At 41.7% G+C, this 21,220-nt stretch overlaps 2 protein-coding genes and 1 non-coding gene across 9 annotated transcripts in view; 2 read left to right on the top strand and 1 right to left on the bottom strand.

Moving 5' to 3' along the window:
* Positions 1-12,823, top strand: part of PTCD3 (pentatricopeptide repeat domain 3) — a 34,629-nt gene extending 21,806 nt beyond the window's left edge. Inside the window, exons 16-25 of the mRNA XM_027621352.2 lie at positions 724-813; positions 1,118-1,146; positions 1,985-2,091; positions 3,014-3,092; positions 3,186-3,276; positions 4,103-4,188; positions 4,680-4,828; positions 6,393-6,434; positions 7,051-7,209; positions 7,463-12,823. Of these exons, the coding sequence (XP_027477153.1) occupies positions 724-813; positions 1,118-1,146; positions 1,985-2,091; positions 3,014-3,092; positions 3,186-3,276; positions 4,103-4,188; positions 4,680-4,828; positions 6,393-6,434; positions 7,051-7,209; positions 7,463-7,541 (911 nt within the window). The 3' untranslated portion in view covers positions 7,542-12,823. The remainder of the gene's footprint in view (positions 1-723; positions 814-1,117; positions 1,147-1,984; positions 2,092-3,013; positions 3,093-3,185; positions 3,277-4,102; positions 4,189-4,679; positions 4,829-6,392; positions 6,435-7,050; positions 7,210-7,462) is intronic.
* LOC113938838 lies at positions 5,855-5,992 on the top strand. The gene has a single exon (XR_003525037.1). It is a non-coding gene; the product is annotated as a small nucleolar RNA SNORD94 (small nucleolar RNA).
* Positions 12,824-13,472: 649 nt separating the features above from the next.
* The window catches only part of IMMT (inner membrane mitochondrial protein), a 40,305-nt gene continuing 32,557 nt past the window's right edge, over positions 13,473-21,220 (bottom strand). For all 7 annotated transcript variants that reach the window (XM_027621344.2, XM_027621351.2, XM_027621345.2 and 4 more), the window contains 4 exons: positions 19,518-19,741; positions 16,791-16,922; positions 15,687-15,816; positions 13,473-14,414 (listed from right to left, as the gene is read on the bottom strand). In XM_027621344.2, coding sequence (XP_027477145.1) covers positions 13,801-14,414; positions 15,687-15,816; positions 16,791-16,922; positions 19,518-19,741 — 1,100 coding nt within the window. In that variant the 3' untranslated portion in view covers positions 13,473-13,800. The remainder of the gene's footprint in view (positions 14,415-15,686; positions 15,817-16,790; positions 16,923-19,517; positions 19,742-21,220) is intronic.

Below are 21,220 nucleotides of genomic sequence, written 5' to 3'. Positions count from 1 at the left end.
AAGTGTCCGTTTGCCTTACACGTAGGTAAACTGGCTCCCTGCAGTAACAACTTAAAGGTATTTACTCAAAGGAGAAAGCCTAAAGAAAGAAAGAAAAATGTAAATTATTATGTAATTAATAAAATGATTAGAAATGCCAGCAAATGGAAACATGCTTGAGGAAATTGTAGAAATACATCTGTACTGTCATTAATATTACATTATCACTTGTGTGAGGATAACGTAGGGAACAGCTTGAATAAGGTGATGTGTTGGGAATTGTGTAGGTGCATTTTATACCTATTAGTACTCAGTTCGTGTGATTTTAAGAGGATTTCCTAAGTCCATTAATTCTACAGTTTTTTCTTGGCCTTTTCATCCTGATTGTACGTAACACAAATGATTACTAGCAAAAAAAGTTTGTTTTTCTAAGTATGCAGATTTGGTGAGGTTGTGTGTGTCTCCCACTTCGGTGAAAGTCAAGCTTGAGACAAGATAAAAGAGGAAGGGAAAGTGTGCTGGGAGCACATAGACAAAGAGCTGGAACTGTCCAAGATCATATGGAGAGTTCCCCTCTGTAGTGTGTGCATCTGCTCCTTCAACGAGCATACGCTCTGCTGGCTGTATGCCAGGCAGTCTGCTGCAGGGGGAGGGGAGGTGTGGCCCCTTGAACTGCGGTCTGTGTGGTTGGTGGGGGTACAGATGGGACTCCTTATAAAGCCTAATTGCTTTTTCGTTCTGCAGAAAACCCTTCAAAAGGATCATCCCTCATAATCTATGACATTATGAACGAATTAACAGGACAGAAATTTTCCCCAAAGGACCCAGATGACGGTATGCATAGAAATTGCTTGTGTGCAACAAAGAGCCTGCTTTCCTGATTGCCAGTTATTGGAGACCTTATGATAGGACAGGGTTTAATTTAGCTTAGTTGTCTTAACGGTGATTATTCTGAAGAAGCCAAAATACGTGTGGAGCGTTGCTCTATGCTTCCTCTCCTAGAGTTTTTATTCCTTTAGGCTTAACTTACACATTAACAGTTTTATTAAGTTTTATTTTTAGGATTTTTATTAATGCTGCTCACTTGAAAATAAATTTTATCCATTGTAACCAAGACTTTGTGAACTTTGATTTTCAGATATGTTTTTTCAGTCAGCCATGAGAGCTGTAAGTACTGTTTCTTGTTTAACTTTTGTTTTTCTTTTTTCCTTTTATCCACTTAAATTCATCTGTAACTCATGCGGGGTTGGGGGTCTTCCCTGATTCTTTCACTTTCTCTTTTATGTCTTTGGTCCAAATTTTTTTTCTCTTAAATTTTATATTAATTCACATAGCATCCCTACCTTTATTTATTGTACACATTTTCTTTTTTCACACCTTTGTTCAGATAAGATTTCAGAGTATTTCATGTTTACCTAATTTTGACTTTTTAAATTGATAATGGTTGTTTTGAATTTTGGTTTTTCATTTTGTGTTGATCAGAAGTTTTAGGCAGTTTCAGGATGGATTAGCATACCCTATTCCCTAAGGATAATTGCTTTCCGAAAGTTCAGTGTGTATCCTTGCATGTTTTTTCCTCTAGGTATTCAAACACACACAACCAGACACATTTCCGTTATATTTTGTTTGTTGACCACAATATAGTATTTCATAGGGAGGGACTACAATTTACTTACCTCTTCTGTGAGTGTGTTTTAGAGTTAGTTCATGGGGTTTTTTGCAAATATAGTGATGCTGAAATGAGCACTCCATCTGTCTTTGACCAAGTGTTTTTATAGGATTGATTTCTAAAGGTACAATCACTAGATCAAAATCATTTTACTTTTAAATTTCACATAACTTGAGGTTTGCCTTTTTTTTCCCCCCTCAATCTTATAACTCATTTGCTGTCAACCACTAATACATTGAATCAGCATGAATATTTCCACAAGTAACTCTTTTTAATGTAATGAGCCACTGTTTGGCTGATAAATCTGAGTGATGCTTACTGTTTGCAAATTTTCAGTGCTCATTTCTCAGAGATCTAGAACTTGCTTATCAAGTACATGGCCTTTTAAACACTGGAGACAACTGGAAATTCATTGGACCAGATCATCGGCGTAACTTCTATTAGTAAGTGTGTTGGAAATAACATCCTTTTGCATTATTAGAGCTTCTTTAAACAACCATTAGTTCTGTTAAGTGGGAGACTCTTGGTAGCCCTCCTGTGTCACCTCTGTAGGCACCATGCCCCCAACTTACAGTACATGTTAATTGAGCACTTGGAAATTCAAGCAGTGGTAAACTGATTTGCCAGACTGAGATGTCTGCTCTGTATCTTTTAGACTATTTTTCTTTGTAATGCTTTAAATATACATATCTTTTTTCTCTAGGCCCTATTTTATATTTTTGAATGTATAGTAGGGTAGGTCCCTAACAAATTCAACACAGCCTCTTTTTTTTTTAAATTTTTTTTTAAGATTTTATTTATTAGAGAGGGGTGGAGGAGGGGCAGAGGGAGGGAGAGCAGCAGGCTTCCCGGTGAGCAGGGAGCCCAATGCGTGGCTCAATCCCAGGACCCTGAGATCATGACCCAAGCCAAAGGAAGACGCTTAACCGAGACACCCAGGCGCCCCAGCCTCTTGTTTTTAAAGCCCAAAGAGACTCCTCAAATGAGTTTGATTTCAGGTAGATAAGAACAGGAACTTGAGGCAGCCTGTTAATAGGCATGTGATGACTGTCTTCTGTGTGCCCATATTCTTGCTTCACATTGCATGCTTTTAAAATGGATGTGATACTCAACTGTTGGCTCACCATGAGCTGAGAGCATGAGGAGGCAGTCATGAATGGCCAGCTGAGGATAGAAGATTATTAATTGGGAAGTCCAGAGAACATAGCACCTCCTGAGTCAAGCATTGGCCCATGTAACTTGATATTGTTTGTAACTTACAAAATTGATTTTAAATTCTGTGTAGCATATCCTGTAGCTGTGCTGTAATTTAATCATTCTCTTGTTGGGATCTGAGACTAAACCTACCTTTTCTCTCCACTACAGTTCCAAGTTCTTCAGTTTGCTTTGTCTAATGGAACAAATTGATGTCACGTTGCAGTGGTACAAGGACCTGATACCCTCAGTAAGATGAGTCATAACCTCTCATTGTAGATATGCTTATGGGTATCTTTGCTGACTAATACTTTAAAAATGTATTCGTATTTCTCTTAATCAGGTATTCTTTCCTCATTCCCAAACTTTGATAGACCTTCTCCAAGCATTGGATGTGGCCAACCGGCTAGAAATGATTCCTCAAATTTGGAAAGGTTGGTTCCAGCTTGTATGTCCAGGCCCATCTCACTCCATTGCCCTACATTTTGATTAATGTTAGGGATGGAAATTTCCATTTTTTTCACTAAATTGAATATATTAGTTAAGGTCTGCTTTATGGTTGCTGGCTCACATTGCGTATAATATTGCATGAGTAAAAATGCATTGAAAGTGACCTAAATAAGTTCCTTTGTGACAGGAAAAGGTGTGCATTTGTTGTGTGACACGACAAAGGGAAGACCAGTGCTAATTACATGGCACACCCTAAATCAAAATTCAGGTCTCCATTCACAAAGCCTTTGTTATTCATCTGTACCCTGCTGCATCATTGTGACTCAGTTGTTAACCAGTGGTATGTTTCTAAGAAATTGGCATGATTGTGCATTTCTGTGTATAAAATTGGCTGCAGAAGATGCTGTGTCTCTGCTACTAGGTGATGGTGATCACAACTTGAGTTTTCTGTCAGCTTCAAGTTTCCATGTCTGAACACTGAGACCATAACCCTGACCTATTTCACAAGATTGCTCTAGTGATTATTACATCAGAGATGGTTGACAATTACGAGGTGCTGTAATACAGTGTCTTGCCATATGGAGCTGGTAGCTGCTCCAGAGTAGTCACTTGACCGGGAGCAGGTTGCTGCCTTCTGTCGCTCCTTCATCCATTCTTACCGTGAATTATCCTGCCGGTTTCCTGGAGACCTGGAATAGTGTCAGCACCTGACTTGTACCCACCAAGAACTGTGACAGTGGACAGAGGTCAGCTGGAGAGTTTTGGTTTTACATGACAGTGATCACCTCTATGTTCTTTTTCTGTTTCAAGATAGTAAAGAATATGGTCACATTTTCCGCAATGACCTGAAAGAAGAGATTCTGATGCTCATGGCAAGGGATCAGCACCCACCAGAGGTAGGGTTATATCCAGATTCAAGTTATGTTACAGGGATTAGGTGTGCACTAACCAGTATGTTCTCTAACATTGTGGACCTTGTAAGGGTAAGTTCCTTGGTTTCATCTAGGGAGATGTTACGGACAATTCTTCCTAAACCTAGATTTAAATTCTGCATCTAAACATACCCAGCCATTAGCAGAATCCCATTTCTGAAGTCACTTTCATTCCTCCAGTCCAAAACTGTCTTGACAGTAGTAGCTTTTTGAAAAAATTCCCATCTAAAAAGAAAACTCGTAATGTATTTTTGAAGGATGTGGCCAATATTCAAATTATTGACCCCAGAGCAGGGCGGGGTACGTTCTTTTTTATTGCTTGTGTACTATACATGTGATGGGTTCAAATGGTAAAATGCATAGCTCAAAAATGCCACCACTTTTGTGGAGTCTTCTGAACTTAGATTCTCCTAAAACCAGCTAGGCAGTTCTGCTGACTCTTCAGGGCCTCTCAGCTTCAGGTGGCGTTTGCTGACTGTGCTGCAGATATCAAATCCACTTACGAGAGCCAGGATGCCAGACAGATTGCTCCTGAGTGGCCAGCCAACTGCCTGAACTATATAGCTGTCCTCTTTTTAAGGGCTGGGAGAATGCAGGAAGCCTGGTGAGTACAAAACCACAAGTGTGAATTAGAAGCATTTGTACTTGGATCTCAGAGAACATTTTCCCTGGTCACTAGAATTTTCTGATTTGACTATTAGATGTGTAATCAGAAAAATGAGTTTTCTCTGGGACTGCAAATACCAACTGAAAAGGAAACTTTTGGAAGACGAGTATAGTATATACATTGTATTTAAGAGAGGACATAGCTTAATAAGGGCTAATTCTCTATTTCTCGCCTGTTTTCTGTATCCATGGGCAAGTAGTCACTTGTCCTGTCCACTTAAATAGAATGATCAAAGAATCTTATTTTTGAAAATGCCTTGGGCATTTGGCTTATCCAAGTATTTCAAGTGCAGGCTGTGCACTTGGAAACTGACATTTAAAAATGGCCTTGACTAGGGGTGCCTGGGTGGCTCAGTCATTAAGCGTCTGCCTTAGGCTCAGGTCATGATCCCAGGATCATGGAGCCCCACATCGGGCTCCCTGCTCGGCGGGGAGCCTGCTTCTCCCTCTCCCACTCCCCCTGCTTGTGTTCCCTCCGTGTGTGTCTCTGTCAAATAAATAACATTTAAAAAATAAAAATAATATAAAAATGGCCTTGACTAGAACCATCTTTGGTTTGTGTCACCATATACCTATCAGTTAGGTGTTTTCATCAGCACTTCCTTCACATACTAATTCTTAGTGTTTGTGAATGGACATTTTACATGCATTCCTTTTTCCAAAAGCAGAGAAGACAACAAAAGAATACTTTGTAGGAGTAGTCCTCGTTAGGTGCTTTTGTTCAGTAAGTGGGGTACTTGTATATGGCTTTTTCAACACAAGAAAGTAACTTGAACATAGGGTTGTCCGCCCAAAATGTGGCTGTTCACTGTCTTTAGGAAAAGCTGGTGAATGAAGGCTTTGCTGCCTAAACTGGTCTTAGGAGTGTAAATCACACACATGGCCTGCTACACTGCTAGTGACAGACCTTTGATGCTCGAATTTGTTCCCTCAGAACTCAGGTTGACACACACTTGTTACGAATCAGGCTGTGATGATTGGCGCAGGGGTACGGACCTCAGCTGAATCATGGGAGCTGAATGTCTGTGTTTCACCTTTGTCTTGCATGTGGCAGGCTGCTGGTGAGCACTTACATGAGACTCATGCCTTAAATCTGAGCCTGCTCTTCACAGTGTAATTCTAGGACACTGATCCCATTCTGGGATCGTAAGAGAGGAAAGAGATCGCACTCTATTGCATCCCCCTCTTTCTGCTGCCCACAGGGTGCATTCTGTCCCTGGGAGGACCGAAGTGATTCTCAAAAAGAGGATATACGCCCCCCAGTAATTCTCAACACTGGCAACGAATCAGACTTGCCTGTGAAACTTGAAATGTACATTTGTGTAGTTTGGGAGGAGGGAGTTGAAGCACCCAAGGTGCTTTAGATGTGAACAGGGCTGGGAGCCAGTGCAGCTCACAGACCTGTGTCTTCAGGAACTTGCAGTGGGAGAACAGCTGTGATCATCTGCTCACCTTCTGTGCTGTTTATACTCGTAATCTTTCTCATATCTCATCTTGAACAGGAAAATGTTGGGGCTTTTCAAGAAGCATAATAAGATCCCTGGGTAAGTTGAAGTTAAAAAGCCTCCCTGGGTACATCTTGGAATTAGCTGCATGGTCTTAACTCTTACCATGGGATGATTGGAATTTCTTCACATACCCTCAGTCACAGTGATTGAGCATTCTTCTGCTCAAGCAAGTGGACAATTGCTTCCACCATCTAGGGCATCTTGAAGCAAGCACTGTTTTTAATCTGTGCTTGTTGATTGCAACACACTGGGCATACACTGAACAACAGATCCTTAATGAAGGCATAATGGACCAATGTTCATTGTATCTTTGGCCCTTTAGTCTTTGTGGCAGTGCCCGAGTGGCTCAGTTGGTTAAGTGTCTGCCTTTGGCTCAGGTCATGGTCCTGGGGTGCCGGGGTGGAGCCTCATGTCTGGCTTCTCATTGGAAGTCAGCTTCTCCCTCTGCCCCTCCCCCCACTCATGCTGCCCCTCTCTCTCTGATGAATCTTTTAAAATCTTAAAAGTCTTCATGTAAGTTTACCTCCAAAGCTACTGTTGTGGATTTCATGACTCAACTTTATAGAATGCTAGGTTTTACTTTGCCTATAAATCTGTGAGGGGGCTCAGGGGTTTAGTTGGGGAATGTTGACATTTTGCCTTTCTTTTACAGAAATGAGTTGTTGAATGAGTTTATGGACAGTGCAAAAGCATCCAACAGCCCTGCCCAGGCCATTGAGATAGTGAAGCTTGCAAGTGCCTTCAGCTTGCCTGTTTGCGAAGGCCTCACCCAGAGAGTGATGGCTGACTTTGTAATCAGCCAGGAACAGAAGTGAGTCCTGCATCAGATGGAGCAGACGATTTGTCCATCTACCCATTCAATGTTTATAGCTTTCTTCCTCCTGAACTTTTTTCCTTGCAAAACAACAGGATGCGATCGCTGTTTATTTCATTTGTCATACATGTCAGAGCCTATAGATTTGGCTCTTGGAAACTTCCCTTTTCATTAGAGCTTAGTGCAGCTGCAGAGTCCCCTCCCCCAAGCCTAAAATGCAGTGTAACCCTCTAGTTTATTTTCCTTACAGGGAAGCCCTGGGAAACCTAACCTCACTGACCAGTGATAGCGACAGCGGCAGTGACAGCGACAGCAATGAAGGCAAATAAAAGTGGGCGAATCAGGAGCAGCTGTGGCCTAGCATAGCTGTTGTACTTAAACTTGAGAACTGACATCTCTGTTCAACCATCTTGTGAAGAAAATAATTCAGACTTGAACTTCAAAGAACAATAGGTACAGCATGGACTATTTAAATTCCTAATTTGATACTTCCTAAGCCACCCATTCAGGGTTGACCATTTAAACAGAAGCAGCACTACCATTTTCATTTCTGTGGACACACATGGTGAGGATGCAGCTCCTGGCTTCGGCATAAGCTCTGCGCATGAGCAGTGTTTGTTCAGCGGACTTCACACTGCTGTCCAGTGTGGTTTGTCCTCCCGTCAGGGACTTGGCCTTCGTGGCCTGATGCTGTGATGCTGGTGCTTCCTCAGTCTTCGAGAAGGTGGCTAAAGGAGGTTTGCAATACATACATCTCCACTGATACCGGATCAGTAGCCCAATTTAAGGGATATTTTAGAGGTGAGAAATTTGCCATTGTTGTTTAATCATTTCTAAGATGCATAGTGTTTGGGCTGCACGAATGGGATAATGAAGGCTGTAAATAAACACTGTAGTTAAGGTGCATTTGTACACGCATTCCCATTACTTTCACACAGCCTTTGTCTCCCCCCTGCCCCCCGACCCAGGCCCTGGGACTTGCACGAAAGTGCTCCCATCTCCCTTGCTTCCCCCTCTGTGTGCCAGCACCTTTAGTTGTACTCGGTCTACTACAAGTGGTCTAAAGTGAGGGCGGCTGGGCGCCTGGGCAGCTCAGTTAAGCGGCTGCTTCAGCTCAGGTCATGATCCCGGGATCCTGGGATCGAGTCCTGCATCGCGTTCCCTGCTCAACGGGGAGCCTGCTTCTCCTGCCTGTGTGCTCACTTGTGCTCTCTCAATCACATAAAATCTTTTAAAATAAAGCGAGGACTGCTAGTCAAGAACCTCTACTACTACTGGCATTTCTCTTACCACTATGAAACCATACTGGAAGTGAGCAGGAACCTGCAGTTTACAGGAGCATTCTTGCCCTTCACCAGGGCTTCCACAGGCTGCTTTGCTCATTCCTGGTCCCGGATCTACTGAGGGGCCCCATGAGTCCCTCCCAGATGAACAGCTTCCTCCTTACCCTGCCAGGGCTGCCACTGATGGGCTACTATTTTGTACCCTTGTCTGTTACATGTATCTGTTCCAGTTCTGCTTTCTATCCTCTCTCTCTAGACCTGGACCCAGCCGTATATCCTCAAAAACCTAAGTATTGGCTCATGTTTTCTCCTAGATTGCCGGTTTAAGATTTCTAATTAAAGGACAAAGGGGGCAGGGAAATGACAGTAATGAGCTATTAAGCATTCATGTGCATCATTCCCTGACATAACGAAGCAAATGAACAAAAGGATAGTTAAGGTTGATTAGCCTTTGATCTTGGTTTACAACTTCCAGGGAGAACCTGGCTTCCTGGAAGTTTCTGTTCACTCTGCTCCTTCCCGTCTTTCCTACAGATGCTTGCTCTCTTGGCCAAGTACTCACTGCAGTCCTTATAAATGTGGTATACTTCTCCCCTTCTCAGGCCCCAACTGAACCCTCACCTTAGTGCTTGGCAGCTACAGAGCTGATAGGACAAAGTCCCATCTGGGCTGATGTCATGAAAATTTATAATGGATTTCAATGTAGTTCATTTGTTTTAACTGCTGTAGTTACTGCAAATACCAAGTCTAGGCAAATAACTGCTTCAAAGTTTCAGAAAATTAGCCCTCTAGGATTGGTCTCCATTCTCTCAAGAGCAAGCACAAGAGGAGGTAGGGTCAGAGGGAGGAGCAGACTCCCTGCAAAGCAGGGAGCTTGATGCGGGACTTGATGCCAGGACTCCAGGATCATAACCTGAGCGGAAAGGCAGGAGCTTAACCAACTGAGCCACCAAGGCACCCAAAGATTTTACTTTTAACCTCTACACCCAATGTGGGGTTCAAACTTTAACAACCCAGAGATTGAGTCACATGCTCCAACTGAACCAGCCAGGTGCCCCTCCATTCTCAGTGCTAAATGTTTATTCACTGACTAATGAAATATTAGCCTCTAATAGTAAAAGATGTTTTATCAGTTTTTGCTTTTGGTCCCTGGCTCTCCCCTCAATTTGCTGTCTTCTTCCTCACAACTGTCTCTAATATAACTCAAGTACTGCAGGCTTAAAAGGCATTTACTAAAATGAGTGGCTTCTCGGTCATGTACTAGAACTCATTTTTAAGACCATTCTTAATAGGTCTTAACATTTCACAGATATTTATATAGGAAATATATATTACATTTACAACCTAAAATCAGTTCAGTATTTTAAAGAAAATGGTATGAAGAGAAAGATTTGAGTTCTGAATTGATCCAATTAAGGCCAGAATCAAGTTTTGAAAAGCTTTGGCGCATTAATGGCGTATAAAGCAACCATGTTAAAATAATCCAAAAATAGCCTTTTGGAAATTGGGAAATGAGGGTAATTTAACCATTTCTTAGTAACTTACCAAAAAGGAACAGGAGAAACCAGAGCATCAGAGGAACAAACTGTGGAGTCAGGACCCATGGAATGGGAAGGGTCAAGGGAGTAGGCCTGCTACATGTGAATAAACTTGTTCAATATGCCTCAGATCACCAGTGTGTGGAAATTAGGTACTAGTAGGTTCGAGGTACATAAGAACATTTGAGGACTCTAGCAATAAAATGTACTGTCTGATGTTTGTCTTTAAGGATTTAAGACAAAATTTTGGGGGTGATTAGAATACTGAAATGGATTAGCAAATCAAAATACATCACATGCAATAAAGCTGTGATACATTAACATATGCACACAGATACACATGTATAAGTGTATCTGGTCATGACATCAATTATTTTCTGCTGGTAAAGTTTAGAAACACTGAAATAGGGGCACCTGGGTGGCTCAGTCATTAAGCATCTGTCTTCGGCTCGGGTCACGATCCCAGGGTCGAAGCTTGCTTCTCCCTCTCCCACTCCCCCTGCTTATGTTCCCTCTCTTGCTGTGTCTCTGTCAAATCAATAAAATCTTTATATAAAAATAAAAACACTGAAATAGGACATGCTTGGAGACAGCGGTCACTGGAGCAAGGCTGGTCAGGGCAAGTGTACGGAGTCATTTAGATCAGATCTTTAGAGCAGAGTGGTGATTTACCAAAGACAAGTATTTGATTTGGTTAATAAAAGGCAACATGCTAATGGAATGATGGAAATGTAAGATACATAGGGTCTGGACAGGGAAGGAACATCCAGCCTGGCCCAGGAAGGAGCCTAACCTGTCAAAACGCTGTCCATCCAATCCACACAGTCATGGACTGAGAGAATCCAGGACTGGAGGATCAAGCCCAAGAATAATTTAGAGCTCCGCAGGATTTCAGACTCCTGAAAACTAAGAATGTCCAAGAGTATAAAGATTATGAGAATTTATTCCTGGGGAAACCTAACCTTTACCACCAATACCAGTGGAATTTGTTCCTACGACAATGGCACGTTTGCTGGCTCTTGCCTCTTAATCCCTCTAAAACCCCCTCTCCTGGAAACCCCAAGGCAGTGTCCCTACAGCTAGCGTGAACTCACAAGCCAGTGAAACATGACCTCCCCATGTTTTGGATAAGGGCAGAGTGGCCAGTTACCCTCTTGCTCTTCCACCCTCACCCCTTCTTTATACTCTCCTGGTGACCTCAGGGTCCCTGAATGCTTCAGGGGGAAGGAAACAGGCGCGGGCAGTGGGGGGGGGGGGAGGGGGAGTTGTTCAGCTTTGGTTTGGGGTAATGGTTACCACCGGACCTGATGAAGAGTGATCTGCCTGATATTGAATCCTTTTTATTTCCCATTTTTGTTAAATTATCTGTTCTTCTGCACTGAGTTCAAGCAAGTTACTTTAAAACTGGTGGGACAACTCATTTGGGACTTGGAGACTGCTTTTATCCAGAACCTGTTAAGAAAGAGCAGAGGATTTAAGTTAATACTAAGGAATAGAAAGACTTTGTGCCTTTAAAAAGACTGTCTAAAACTGCATTTTAATTATTGATTTCTGAAACATTAAAGCAAAGATCAGAGTTTTAATGTTATATCTAGAGGCATGAGTTTAAAATGTTGAGGAACACTGCCTACAGCACTCAAGAGGGAGGCAGTAAGGTAACCCAATTTAAGGCTCAAATAGATTGAGACAATGAAAGCAAGACAATGATTTGCTTCACACGATCAAGTCAGAAGTGGCAGAGATGTAACTTACCACCTACAGTTGAAGTAAAGTGAAGCTGCCTGGCTCTAAGTGTCCAAGGTTACAGCCATCTTCCCCCAAACTTGCCCCTTTGGGTTCCACCTTGCCTTCAAGGACAACTGACAACTCAAGTAAAGGCCCTTTTCACTTGAAGCGTTGCTGAGTGACATCTCAGGAAGATGGGAGTCTTACTAGGCCTGAGGAGAGAGAATCAAGGCCTGGCCAAGCGTCCCCTTCCAACATCATCCCATTTTCTAATAGGCAACAGGGGTAAGGAGGTTTGTTAATGGAACTACTAAAACTTGAAGGCTAGTGGTCTTCATTATTTTGATTTACTGAGGTAAAACAAACCATTCAGTATTGCTTGCCTCTTATGAGCTCAGATAATCACATCTGATGAGACTTATTTTCCAGCTCCTAGAGAAATTTAGATTTCCTTATAATTGGTAGTATTTCCCATGCTGCATAAGTAAAACAAATTACAAGCACCTTTACCATGACAAACAGGTAAGTAGCTTTGCGAGTTAATGTATTTTGCAATTCCATACCATTCCAAAGGGGAAGGCTGAATTTAGAATAGTCTCATTTTCTTGTGGTAAAAATAGCACACTTCTAACTGCAGAAATTAAGGACATTACACAAAGCATGTGTTCCATCAGAGACACATATATTTGTTGATTTAAGAATCTACTCAGGAGGAACATTAAGGAATATTAGCAATATCAACCAAGGCCAAAACAGGACCAAAAGATCCCCAAATCAAAGGGCAAGTGCCATGCAAACTTAATGTAACAATCCAAATTTAGGGTCTGGCACACACCCGCAGAAATATAAAATAGAATTCCTCTCTCCTCCAGGATTTGCAGATACTTTGCTCAAATAAAAGTGTCTCAGGCTCTTTGTGAACCCATACACCCCAACAAAAAATTAAAAATTATGAAAACAAATTTGATGGTATTTTCATGGAATAAGAAAAAAAATCGAAGGAATTTGTTAATGTTTACCCAATATCGCAATTGTCCTAACCTTCAGAGACGCGAACTAAAAAAGTTCTCTGGGTTTTATGGCAATCCAGTTTAAATATACCACAAAATTATTCAATGCCATTAAGTTTCCAGGCTCACTACCCCCACTTCAATGAAGAGATTCAGTCCAAGTACCAGAAAGGAGCAAGGTCAATTACCAGTGTTTCAGAACTGAGAGCTGTGACCTGTTTTGAGGGCTGTTTAATTAATTTGTGGGTAAAGAAAACTTTTTTTTTAAATGAAACAGACCAGAAAACAGTACATCACAAGTAGAAAGGGGCTAGCAGTGGTTTGAAAAAACTGTTTCAAGTATGCACACAGGTGTGTGTATATATTGGGTCCCAATATAAAATATAAATTTTTCCTCCGGTGGCAATTTTAAAAGTTTCAGATACTATTATTTCTAGTGCCCTTTAATCACTAGAAATGCTGTATCTCCCATTATAAATATTTTGGCAGTTGTGCCTTGTACATCACTCTTGAGTTTGACCAGTAGTAATCAGTTCACCAGAACCTTCAAAGCCAAAAACAGACCTTGCACTTCTGGAACCCAATTCATGACCTGGAAACTCAGTACCCAGGATTTCCTACCTCTGCTGCTGCCACTTCTCAAGGAAATTGTCTACGCATACAACAAAACTAGAAATGGTACTTTCTGAAAAGGGATAAGCTACTCAGTTTTCATCTTTTTGTTTTATTCAGTTTGCTCCAAGGAAAAATCAATAGTCACAGGGATCACAAACATTATTTTGACTGGCTCACAAGCCTGATCAGTAAAACCTGAAAAACAGAAAATGTTACACAAGTTGCAAAGAAAATACTCCTGGAGTTCACTGACATGACAGCAAGTGGAAATATAAATGCAACAGGTGTTAACATTTAGAACAGTACTTGTAACCTGCTCCTTTCTAGACAATTCTGCAACCCTGTTGCAAACCCTTCATGTATCACTGCTGATTCCCTTTCCCATAAAATATGACTTTACAAAACTCTTCCTAGACCTTACTCTTGCTGCACTTGAGTGGTTCCTATTCCTACGGCGCTGGCGTACGCTGTCAGGATCTCCACTATCTGTTTAGTTTCTAGGGTCATTCGGGCTTCCTTCAGCCAGTCCTGTGCCACTCGTCTGGACTCCCCTTTCAGCTGATTGACAAACTTTGCTGCCAGCTCCAGATCACCATGCTCAATGCAATAGGAAGCATAGGACAGTAATTTAAAAGTGTTTATATCCTCAGGGCTGAGCTCCGCGGGTGGCTTCAGTTGCTGAGGCGGGAATAAGAGCAAGGACTGCAGGTAGGAGAGGAAGTATTGGTATAAGCTATTTCTGGTTTCATCAATCATTGCTACCCTTCGGGCCAGTTTTTGAACAGCATAGAAACGAGCTCTAAGGGTCTCTTCACTGTACACCCCACGGGTCAGGGACTCTGGAGGGATAGCTGCAGTTAGAGCCTGGGCAAATTCACTATCGGCACAGCTGACTCGGATGGCCTCGACTGCACTACCCAGTGGAACAGTGGGCAGCTCTGCAGATGCAGTCTTCATGCTGTACTTGAGCGCCTCCACCGACAGCCAGAGCTGGTGGGCTTTTCGCGCCTCCTCTTCAGCCACTGCATGACCTAGCAGGAAAAAGAAAGGCAAAGAAAAACATTTTTCTCTCCAGCTGACTATATGTCCTTCTCCATACCTCCAGAGATCTGATGCACCCTGCACCCTCAACAGGCTAAAGCCACACGTGTGAACGACGGGGCCAGAGAGAGCCTCTTCCAACCTCATCCACCACCATTTCTGGGGTGTTCTTTCTGAGGAAGCAGGCCTCTTCATGAGGCAACTATGGCAAACCTAAGGATGAGCAACCCACCCCCTTTTTTTTTTTTAAAGAGAGAGAGCAGGGGAGGGGCAGGGGCAGAGGGAGGGAATCCTGGGCAGGCTCCACGCCCAGTGCGGAGCCCAACGCAGGGCTCGATCTCATGACTGTGAGATCATGACCTGAGCTAAAATCAAGAGCCGGACACTCCACTGACTGAGCCACCCAGGTGCCCCGATGAGGACTTGTTTTTAGTAAAACCATGAAGAAAACTGGAAAGATGTATGTGCACAAGCACAACTGAGTCTCTTTTACCCTCTTTCTGTCACATCTAGGACAACACATGGTATCTAATTCAGAGGTATTTATTTTAGAATATTTGAGAAAGAAACATACTTAAATTAGGCATTTAAGACTTCTGTTAATGCCATTAGAAACTTCCTGCAAAGGAATGGCACACTTCAAGTAAACTTAACGGAATACTGGATCTTGGAATTTCATGAGTAGTTTATTTTTATACTTATCTGACAAAGAGGCTCTGGAACACCCCCCCAAAAAAACCTCATTTTATCAACATCCTTACTGTCAGGATATTTCCCCTTCAGTGTGGCACACAGAAGCCTCAGAATAACCTCTGTGCATCTGGTGGGCGGAACCAACAAACCACCACTTCCAAACCAGGACTGGAGACAGGTCGGCAAAAGCCAGAGGGCGAGCATGGGGACATACTGGCCTTTTGCTTCTCTCAGGACACATGAGACATAACCAAAGTGTACTGGGTTACCTGCCTTGTTAATGGTGATCTCCAGTCTATCACACACCGAGTAAAACTTCAAGTATTTAATTTTACACACACCGAGTAAACCTTCAAGTATTTAATTTTACATTCTTTTTAATTTCCTCTCACAAACGCTCTATGTTCCAAACGTATCAAATCTGGGCTAATTTTCTCAGAAATAAAATTTAATAGCATGACTTCAGCATCTTTATGCCCTAATGCTGATGCATGTATCCCACTGTCCTACCAAAAAATTATCCTAAAAAAGTTGGACTGAATAAAATTATAAGAGGCCCATGCGCTCACTCTGAACAGCCTGTTCGATTCCTCTCAGTCTGGCATAGGCAGTGTTTATATCCAGAGTAAAGTTGTCAACTTGCTCTTGACTGAGCCGACGGAACTGTAACTCTTGTTCAGCCAGTTTCTCAGACAGGTCCTGAAATAAAACATAAACAGTGTCCAGAAAAGAGTGGTGCTACTTCAATGCATGGCATTTATTGGGACACTACAGTCTTCCAGCAACTGCCATCTCACAAGCAAAGAGGGCCTTTAAAATCTCCAAACATTTGTCATGAAACTCCTCCATTATGTGTAAGGTCTCATAAATTTCCTAAAACTCATAGCTGATGTATGTGATTTTCTACAAATTTACTGACAGAACCTAGTATTAGAGAAAGCAGACCAGGAGGAGAAGAAAGCAAGCTATTACAAAAGGAGAAAATGCTAACTTTAGAAAATAACTGTACTGCCACCCCAACACAATAGATTAAACTGTATTCAATATCCCTGATTCAAGAGCTTATATATTCATGTTTTCCTCAGAAAAATACCCATCAAATAAATTTAAAGTAAAATACCTTTTCATATTGGCATAAAATTCAATTTTCTGGAAGATCTCCTTACGTGGATAACCTCATTCTCTTCTTGTGAGACAAAATAAGTTAATATAAATGGCTTGCTGAATAGAAACGAATTATGATTAAAGCTACCCTAACTTGCTGTGATTTCCGAACTTAATCTCTCTCGGAAGTTTCCTCAGATACAAAAATCTGAGCAGGACCACATAATCCATAGGAGTTTGTGGAGATAAAGCAGGAGTTACACAGGTCAAGTATCATCTGCATTTCTGAAACCCCCTGTACTAACCCTCCCTAAAGCTTTGAAGGCTCCAAGTAATTAGGACACAGATACAAAACACACATGATCAATAACAACATAGGTACATCTTTCTGTAAAAGGCAGCAGTGTTACAAATATACAAAGGCCCCGCTGCACCGAGGCTAGGTGCCCACGCTTCCATACCCTCGGAGGGAATGACATACAGAGCACATGAAAAGGAAAGGAGAGACTGTTCGTTTAAAGGGGAAAGGGAGGCCGAAGGGCCTCTGATACTCTCGCACAGGTCCTCACCTGTTCAAATTCGTATTTCAGTTCCTGCTCTTGTACCCTAAGGACATCGCGTAAGTGATCAGTGTGGGCAGCAGCCTGTCGGCGAAGCTGGGTTCTCATTTCATTCTCCATGGCATCTCTGACTTCCTCTACCTGTGAAACCACAGGAATGATTAGTTCTCAATTCTCCACATTTGCTTTTAGAAAAAGAGAAAGACTAGCAGCAAGGATGATAGCAGCTTCCGTGTCCTGAGCCGCTCTGAAGTGCCACGCATGTAGACACGTTCCTAACTTTTCTTACATCCATCAGAAAGCTGAACGTTGGAAGGTGACTCAAAAACAAGGTCACACAGCTGTGGCAAAAATCAGATTTCAAATGGTGTCTCTCTGGCCCCCAATTCGGTTTCTCCATATCACCAGGCTGTATCTTATGTAAGGTGAACACTATCGTTTCCTGAATCACACACTCCTGTGACAATTAGCAAATCCCAACTCATGGCAAAAAAGAACTACAACCTGGGATCAAACACAGCTTCACCACAACCATCTGTGTGATCTATGAATAATAATGCCTACTGTAAAGAATTATTAAATATAAAATAATTATCTGGCAGTTACTTTATACAATTTTTTCTAAACAAAGAAAACTGCTCTGAAACTGTGAATTTAGATTCACAACAGAGCCCAGATCTAACCAAAAATACGAAAAGCCTATCACATCTTGCCTAACAATTAGCCATGGGTCACATTACAAATTATTTAATACTAAGTACCTGGATATCATAACTTACTTTTTCTCAGCAATAACAGAAGTAATGAATAAACCCATTCAGTCAATGCATAGGTATTTATGAAGTGCCAATCCTGTGCCCGGCAGTGCCTACTATATGCTTGGATGTGTATCATGTACAATTCAATGGAGGGATCAGACAGTAAATAAATAAATCGGACATCTCAGACTGTGAGAGAAAGTTACAGAGACTCTGCATTGAAAGAACAGTAAAAGCCTTGCTGAGGTGACATCCAAGCTTAGAACTAAGGTTTAAAGAGAAGAAGCATTAACAATGTACGAGGCAGAGCAAACACCCCAAAGCAGAATAAGTAGTGAAGGTATGAAACCAAACAAAAAACCAGGGCACCTGGCAAATACAGGCAATAAGGGAATTAAGGGAAGTCTGGCTCACAGCAAACAGGAATGAGATCAAGAGGCCTTTTAAAAAGGTATTGGTTAAGAATTTGGATTTTATATTAAATGCAGTGGGCCATCAGCGCAAGGTGTTCAGCAGCCTAGTGTCTGATCAGAATGGTTTTAGGAGGACCAAGTGCCATGTAAATAAACACAGAAAGATGGCTATGAAAACAGGGAACCTGGGGGCGCCTGGGGGGCACAGCTGGTTGCGCAGCCAACTCTTGGTTTCAGCTCAGGTCATGATCTTAGGGTCCTGGGGTCAAGCCCCACCTTGGGCTCTGTGCTCTCTTTCCCTCTTCCCCTCCCCAAGCTTGCACTCTATACCCACCTTATAAATAAATAAGTCTTAAAAATAAAAGGATAAAAAAAAAAGAAAGCAGGGAACCTGTTATGATGATAATCTGGACTTGGAGAAAATGGACAAACTTGGGATTTACTTTGGATGTGTTAGTGGATGGATGTGAAAGTTGACAGAGGAACAACTAAGCATGATTTCTTTTTTTTTTTAAAGATTTTATTTATTTATTTGAGAGAGAGAGAGAATGAGAGAGAGAGCACGAGAGGGAAGAGGGTCAGAGGGAGAAGCAGACTCCCTGCCGAGCAGGGAGCCTGATGTGGGACTCGATCCCGGGACTCCAGGATCATGACCTGAGCCGAAGGCAGTCGCTTAACCAACTGAGCCACCCAGGCGCCGCTGGGTAGATGGAAGATTTAGAGAGAAACAAGCTGAGCAGCTGGGAGACAGGTTGGGGACAGTCAAGAAATCTGTTTTGGACAAGCTGAGTTTCAAACTACTACTGAAAAGCCAGCTAGAAACACCAAGCCAGCAGCTGGACAGGAGGAACCTGAAGGCAAGGCAGAGGCCAGAGCCAGCAACATAAATGTCCCCGTGATGGACAGGATTTAACCGTCTAAGTCACAGGTCTAAATAAGAGCACTCAGAGACAGTTTAGATGGATAAAAGGTTTCAGAACCAAGGCCAGTACATGCTCCTATTTGGGAGGCTGAGCAAAGAAGGGGGTAAATGAGTGGCCAGCAAGGTGGGAGAAAGGCCAGGAGAGTGTGGTGTCCTGACAGCCTAGGGAAGAAAGAACTTCACAGAGGAGGCAGTGCTCACTTAAGGGAGGATAAGTACTCAGGTGCCCAAATCATCCCGGAGATACCTATTTAATACATGACGTGCCCTGACAGAAGACTAAAAGAGTGATCTCATCCATTCTTAACCAAAACACTGGCAGAGAAAAAGACACTCAGAATCTAACAGAGATTTTTTTTTCAGCACTGCTTTAGGGGACAGAGGCTCTACCAGGAAAAGATAAAGTAGATAATCTTGGATACCAAGGGCTTATTATTTCTTTCACTTCTGCATCTGCTCAACATAAAGAAACTCTGCTACAACAATCCTTCCCTAGAAATTCTGACTAGAACAAGGGCCAAAGCTCCATTCAATGGTGGGTCGGCACAATTTACATCTAATATTTTAAAGTCAATGACTGTTGGTATTATCTCTAGAAGCAGCTATTCAAGTTGATTGACATTAAATTTCTCATTTCCTCTACCTTTCTGTCCTGTTCCGCCTGTATCTCACTTCTGTGATGTTCTAATGCTTTTGCCACTGCAGAGTCAAATGCCCGCTTTTCTTCTAGCTTTTGTTTTTCCAAGGCTAGTGCAATGTGCTGCTTCTCTGTGGCTTTCTGTTCTGCTAGCTCTCTGTTTAGCTGGTCAATGCGGCGATGTGCATGAGCAATCAGGGAGTTCAGATCATCAGTAGACAGCTTGTCAGCTAAACAGAATATTACATTAAAATGTTAATGATTTCACCAGCGAAAATTATACATCTACAAGGTACTTGCTTCAAGTGATAGTAATTTTAACAGCTGTAAAGAAAGCAAAGGGTAGCTAACCCTCTGAGGCAGATTTAGATTCTCCACTGCCATGAGAAATTCACAGCCTGTGTCCAACTAAGGCATGTTCAATCCCAAGTGAAGTAATTTAGGTAGGTCTTCAAGTATATAATCAGTTCTTTTCCAGGAACCCCAATTACTACTTCCAATCTCAACTAAATATAAATAGATTTTATAATTCACTCTAATTTTGCCTCTAAAGACAGTTTACATATATACACTTCTATATTTTCGTTCATGCATAACTGTGATTCATCATAAAAGGCATCCTAATATTCTTTTCTGTTAAATCTCAAATTCAGATTCTCTGACTTTTCTCTAGTAAGAGTTTGTATACCTTTTCTTAAACAGATGGTGTTACCCAGGACAATGATGTGCAACCAGAGCTGTCCATTAGAATCACTTGTCAAACTTTTTAAAATACACACGCCAGAAGATTCTGATTTAGGCTTAAGCATGTGTTTTGTTTTCAAATCTCACATTCCAAAAGTATTCTGACACATTACTATAGGTTAAGAATTATAGCTTTAACAGCAAAATCCAGAGTGTGGGAAATACTACATGATAAATGACTCAATTCCACAATTAAAGAACTGAGAAGCAAAAAACAAAGTGGGGATTAAGAGACTTACTGACCAAATTCAAGACGTGTAGCTCCTCTGGATACTGACTGAAATAAAACAACTAAAAACCTCTTTCTACAAAATGATTGGGGATAACTTAACACTAAATAGACATATGATGACATTAAGGAATTATTGTTTTAGGTGTGATAAGGATAGAGTGATTTATGTTTTTTTAAAAAACATATGGAAATTATTTACAACTGAAAAGGATATATGATATTTGGAATCTGATTCAATATAAACTGGGGAAATAAGTGACAAAAACTAGCCATGTGTTGACAATTGCTGACGTTGGGTTATGGATCAATGAGATTATAGTTTCCTCCTACTTTTCAATGTTTGAAATTTTACAAAATGAAAGCTTAAAATATATACGTATCTCTATCTACAGGTTTCCAGTCACTGAAACATTTGTTCCTGAGAGCACCTAGATGCCCAAAACATCCGAATCAGATTTATCACATGCAATGTAATTCTGTTATAAATTATTTAGATGCTTTAGTATAAGAATCATAGGCAAATAAAAAGACTTCAGTATTTTAAGACACAAAACAAAAGCCTTTAGGGTGCCTGGGTGGCTCAGTTGGTTAAGCGACTGCCTTCGGCTTAGGTCATGATCCTGGAGTCCCGGGATCGAGTCCCGCATCGGGCTCCCTGCTCAGCTTCTCCCTCTGACCCTCTTCCCTCTCGTGCTCTCTCTCATTCTCTCTCTCAGATAAATAAAATCTTTAA

The sequence above is a fragment of the Zalophus californianus genome, chromosome 8 (genome assembly GCF_009762305.2).
Source record: "Zalophus californianus isolate mZalCal1 chromosome 8, mZalCal1.pri.v2, whole genome shotgun sequence".
NCBI lineage: Eukaryota > Metazoa > Chordata > Mammalia > Carnivora > Otariidae > Zalophus > Zalophus californianus.
The sequence above is the reverse complement of the archived record's forward strand: the minus strand, read 5'-3'. Positions and strand labels throughout refer to the sequence as shown.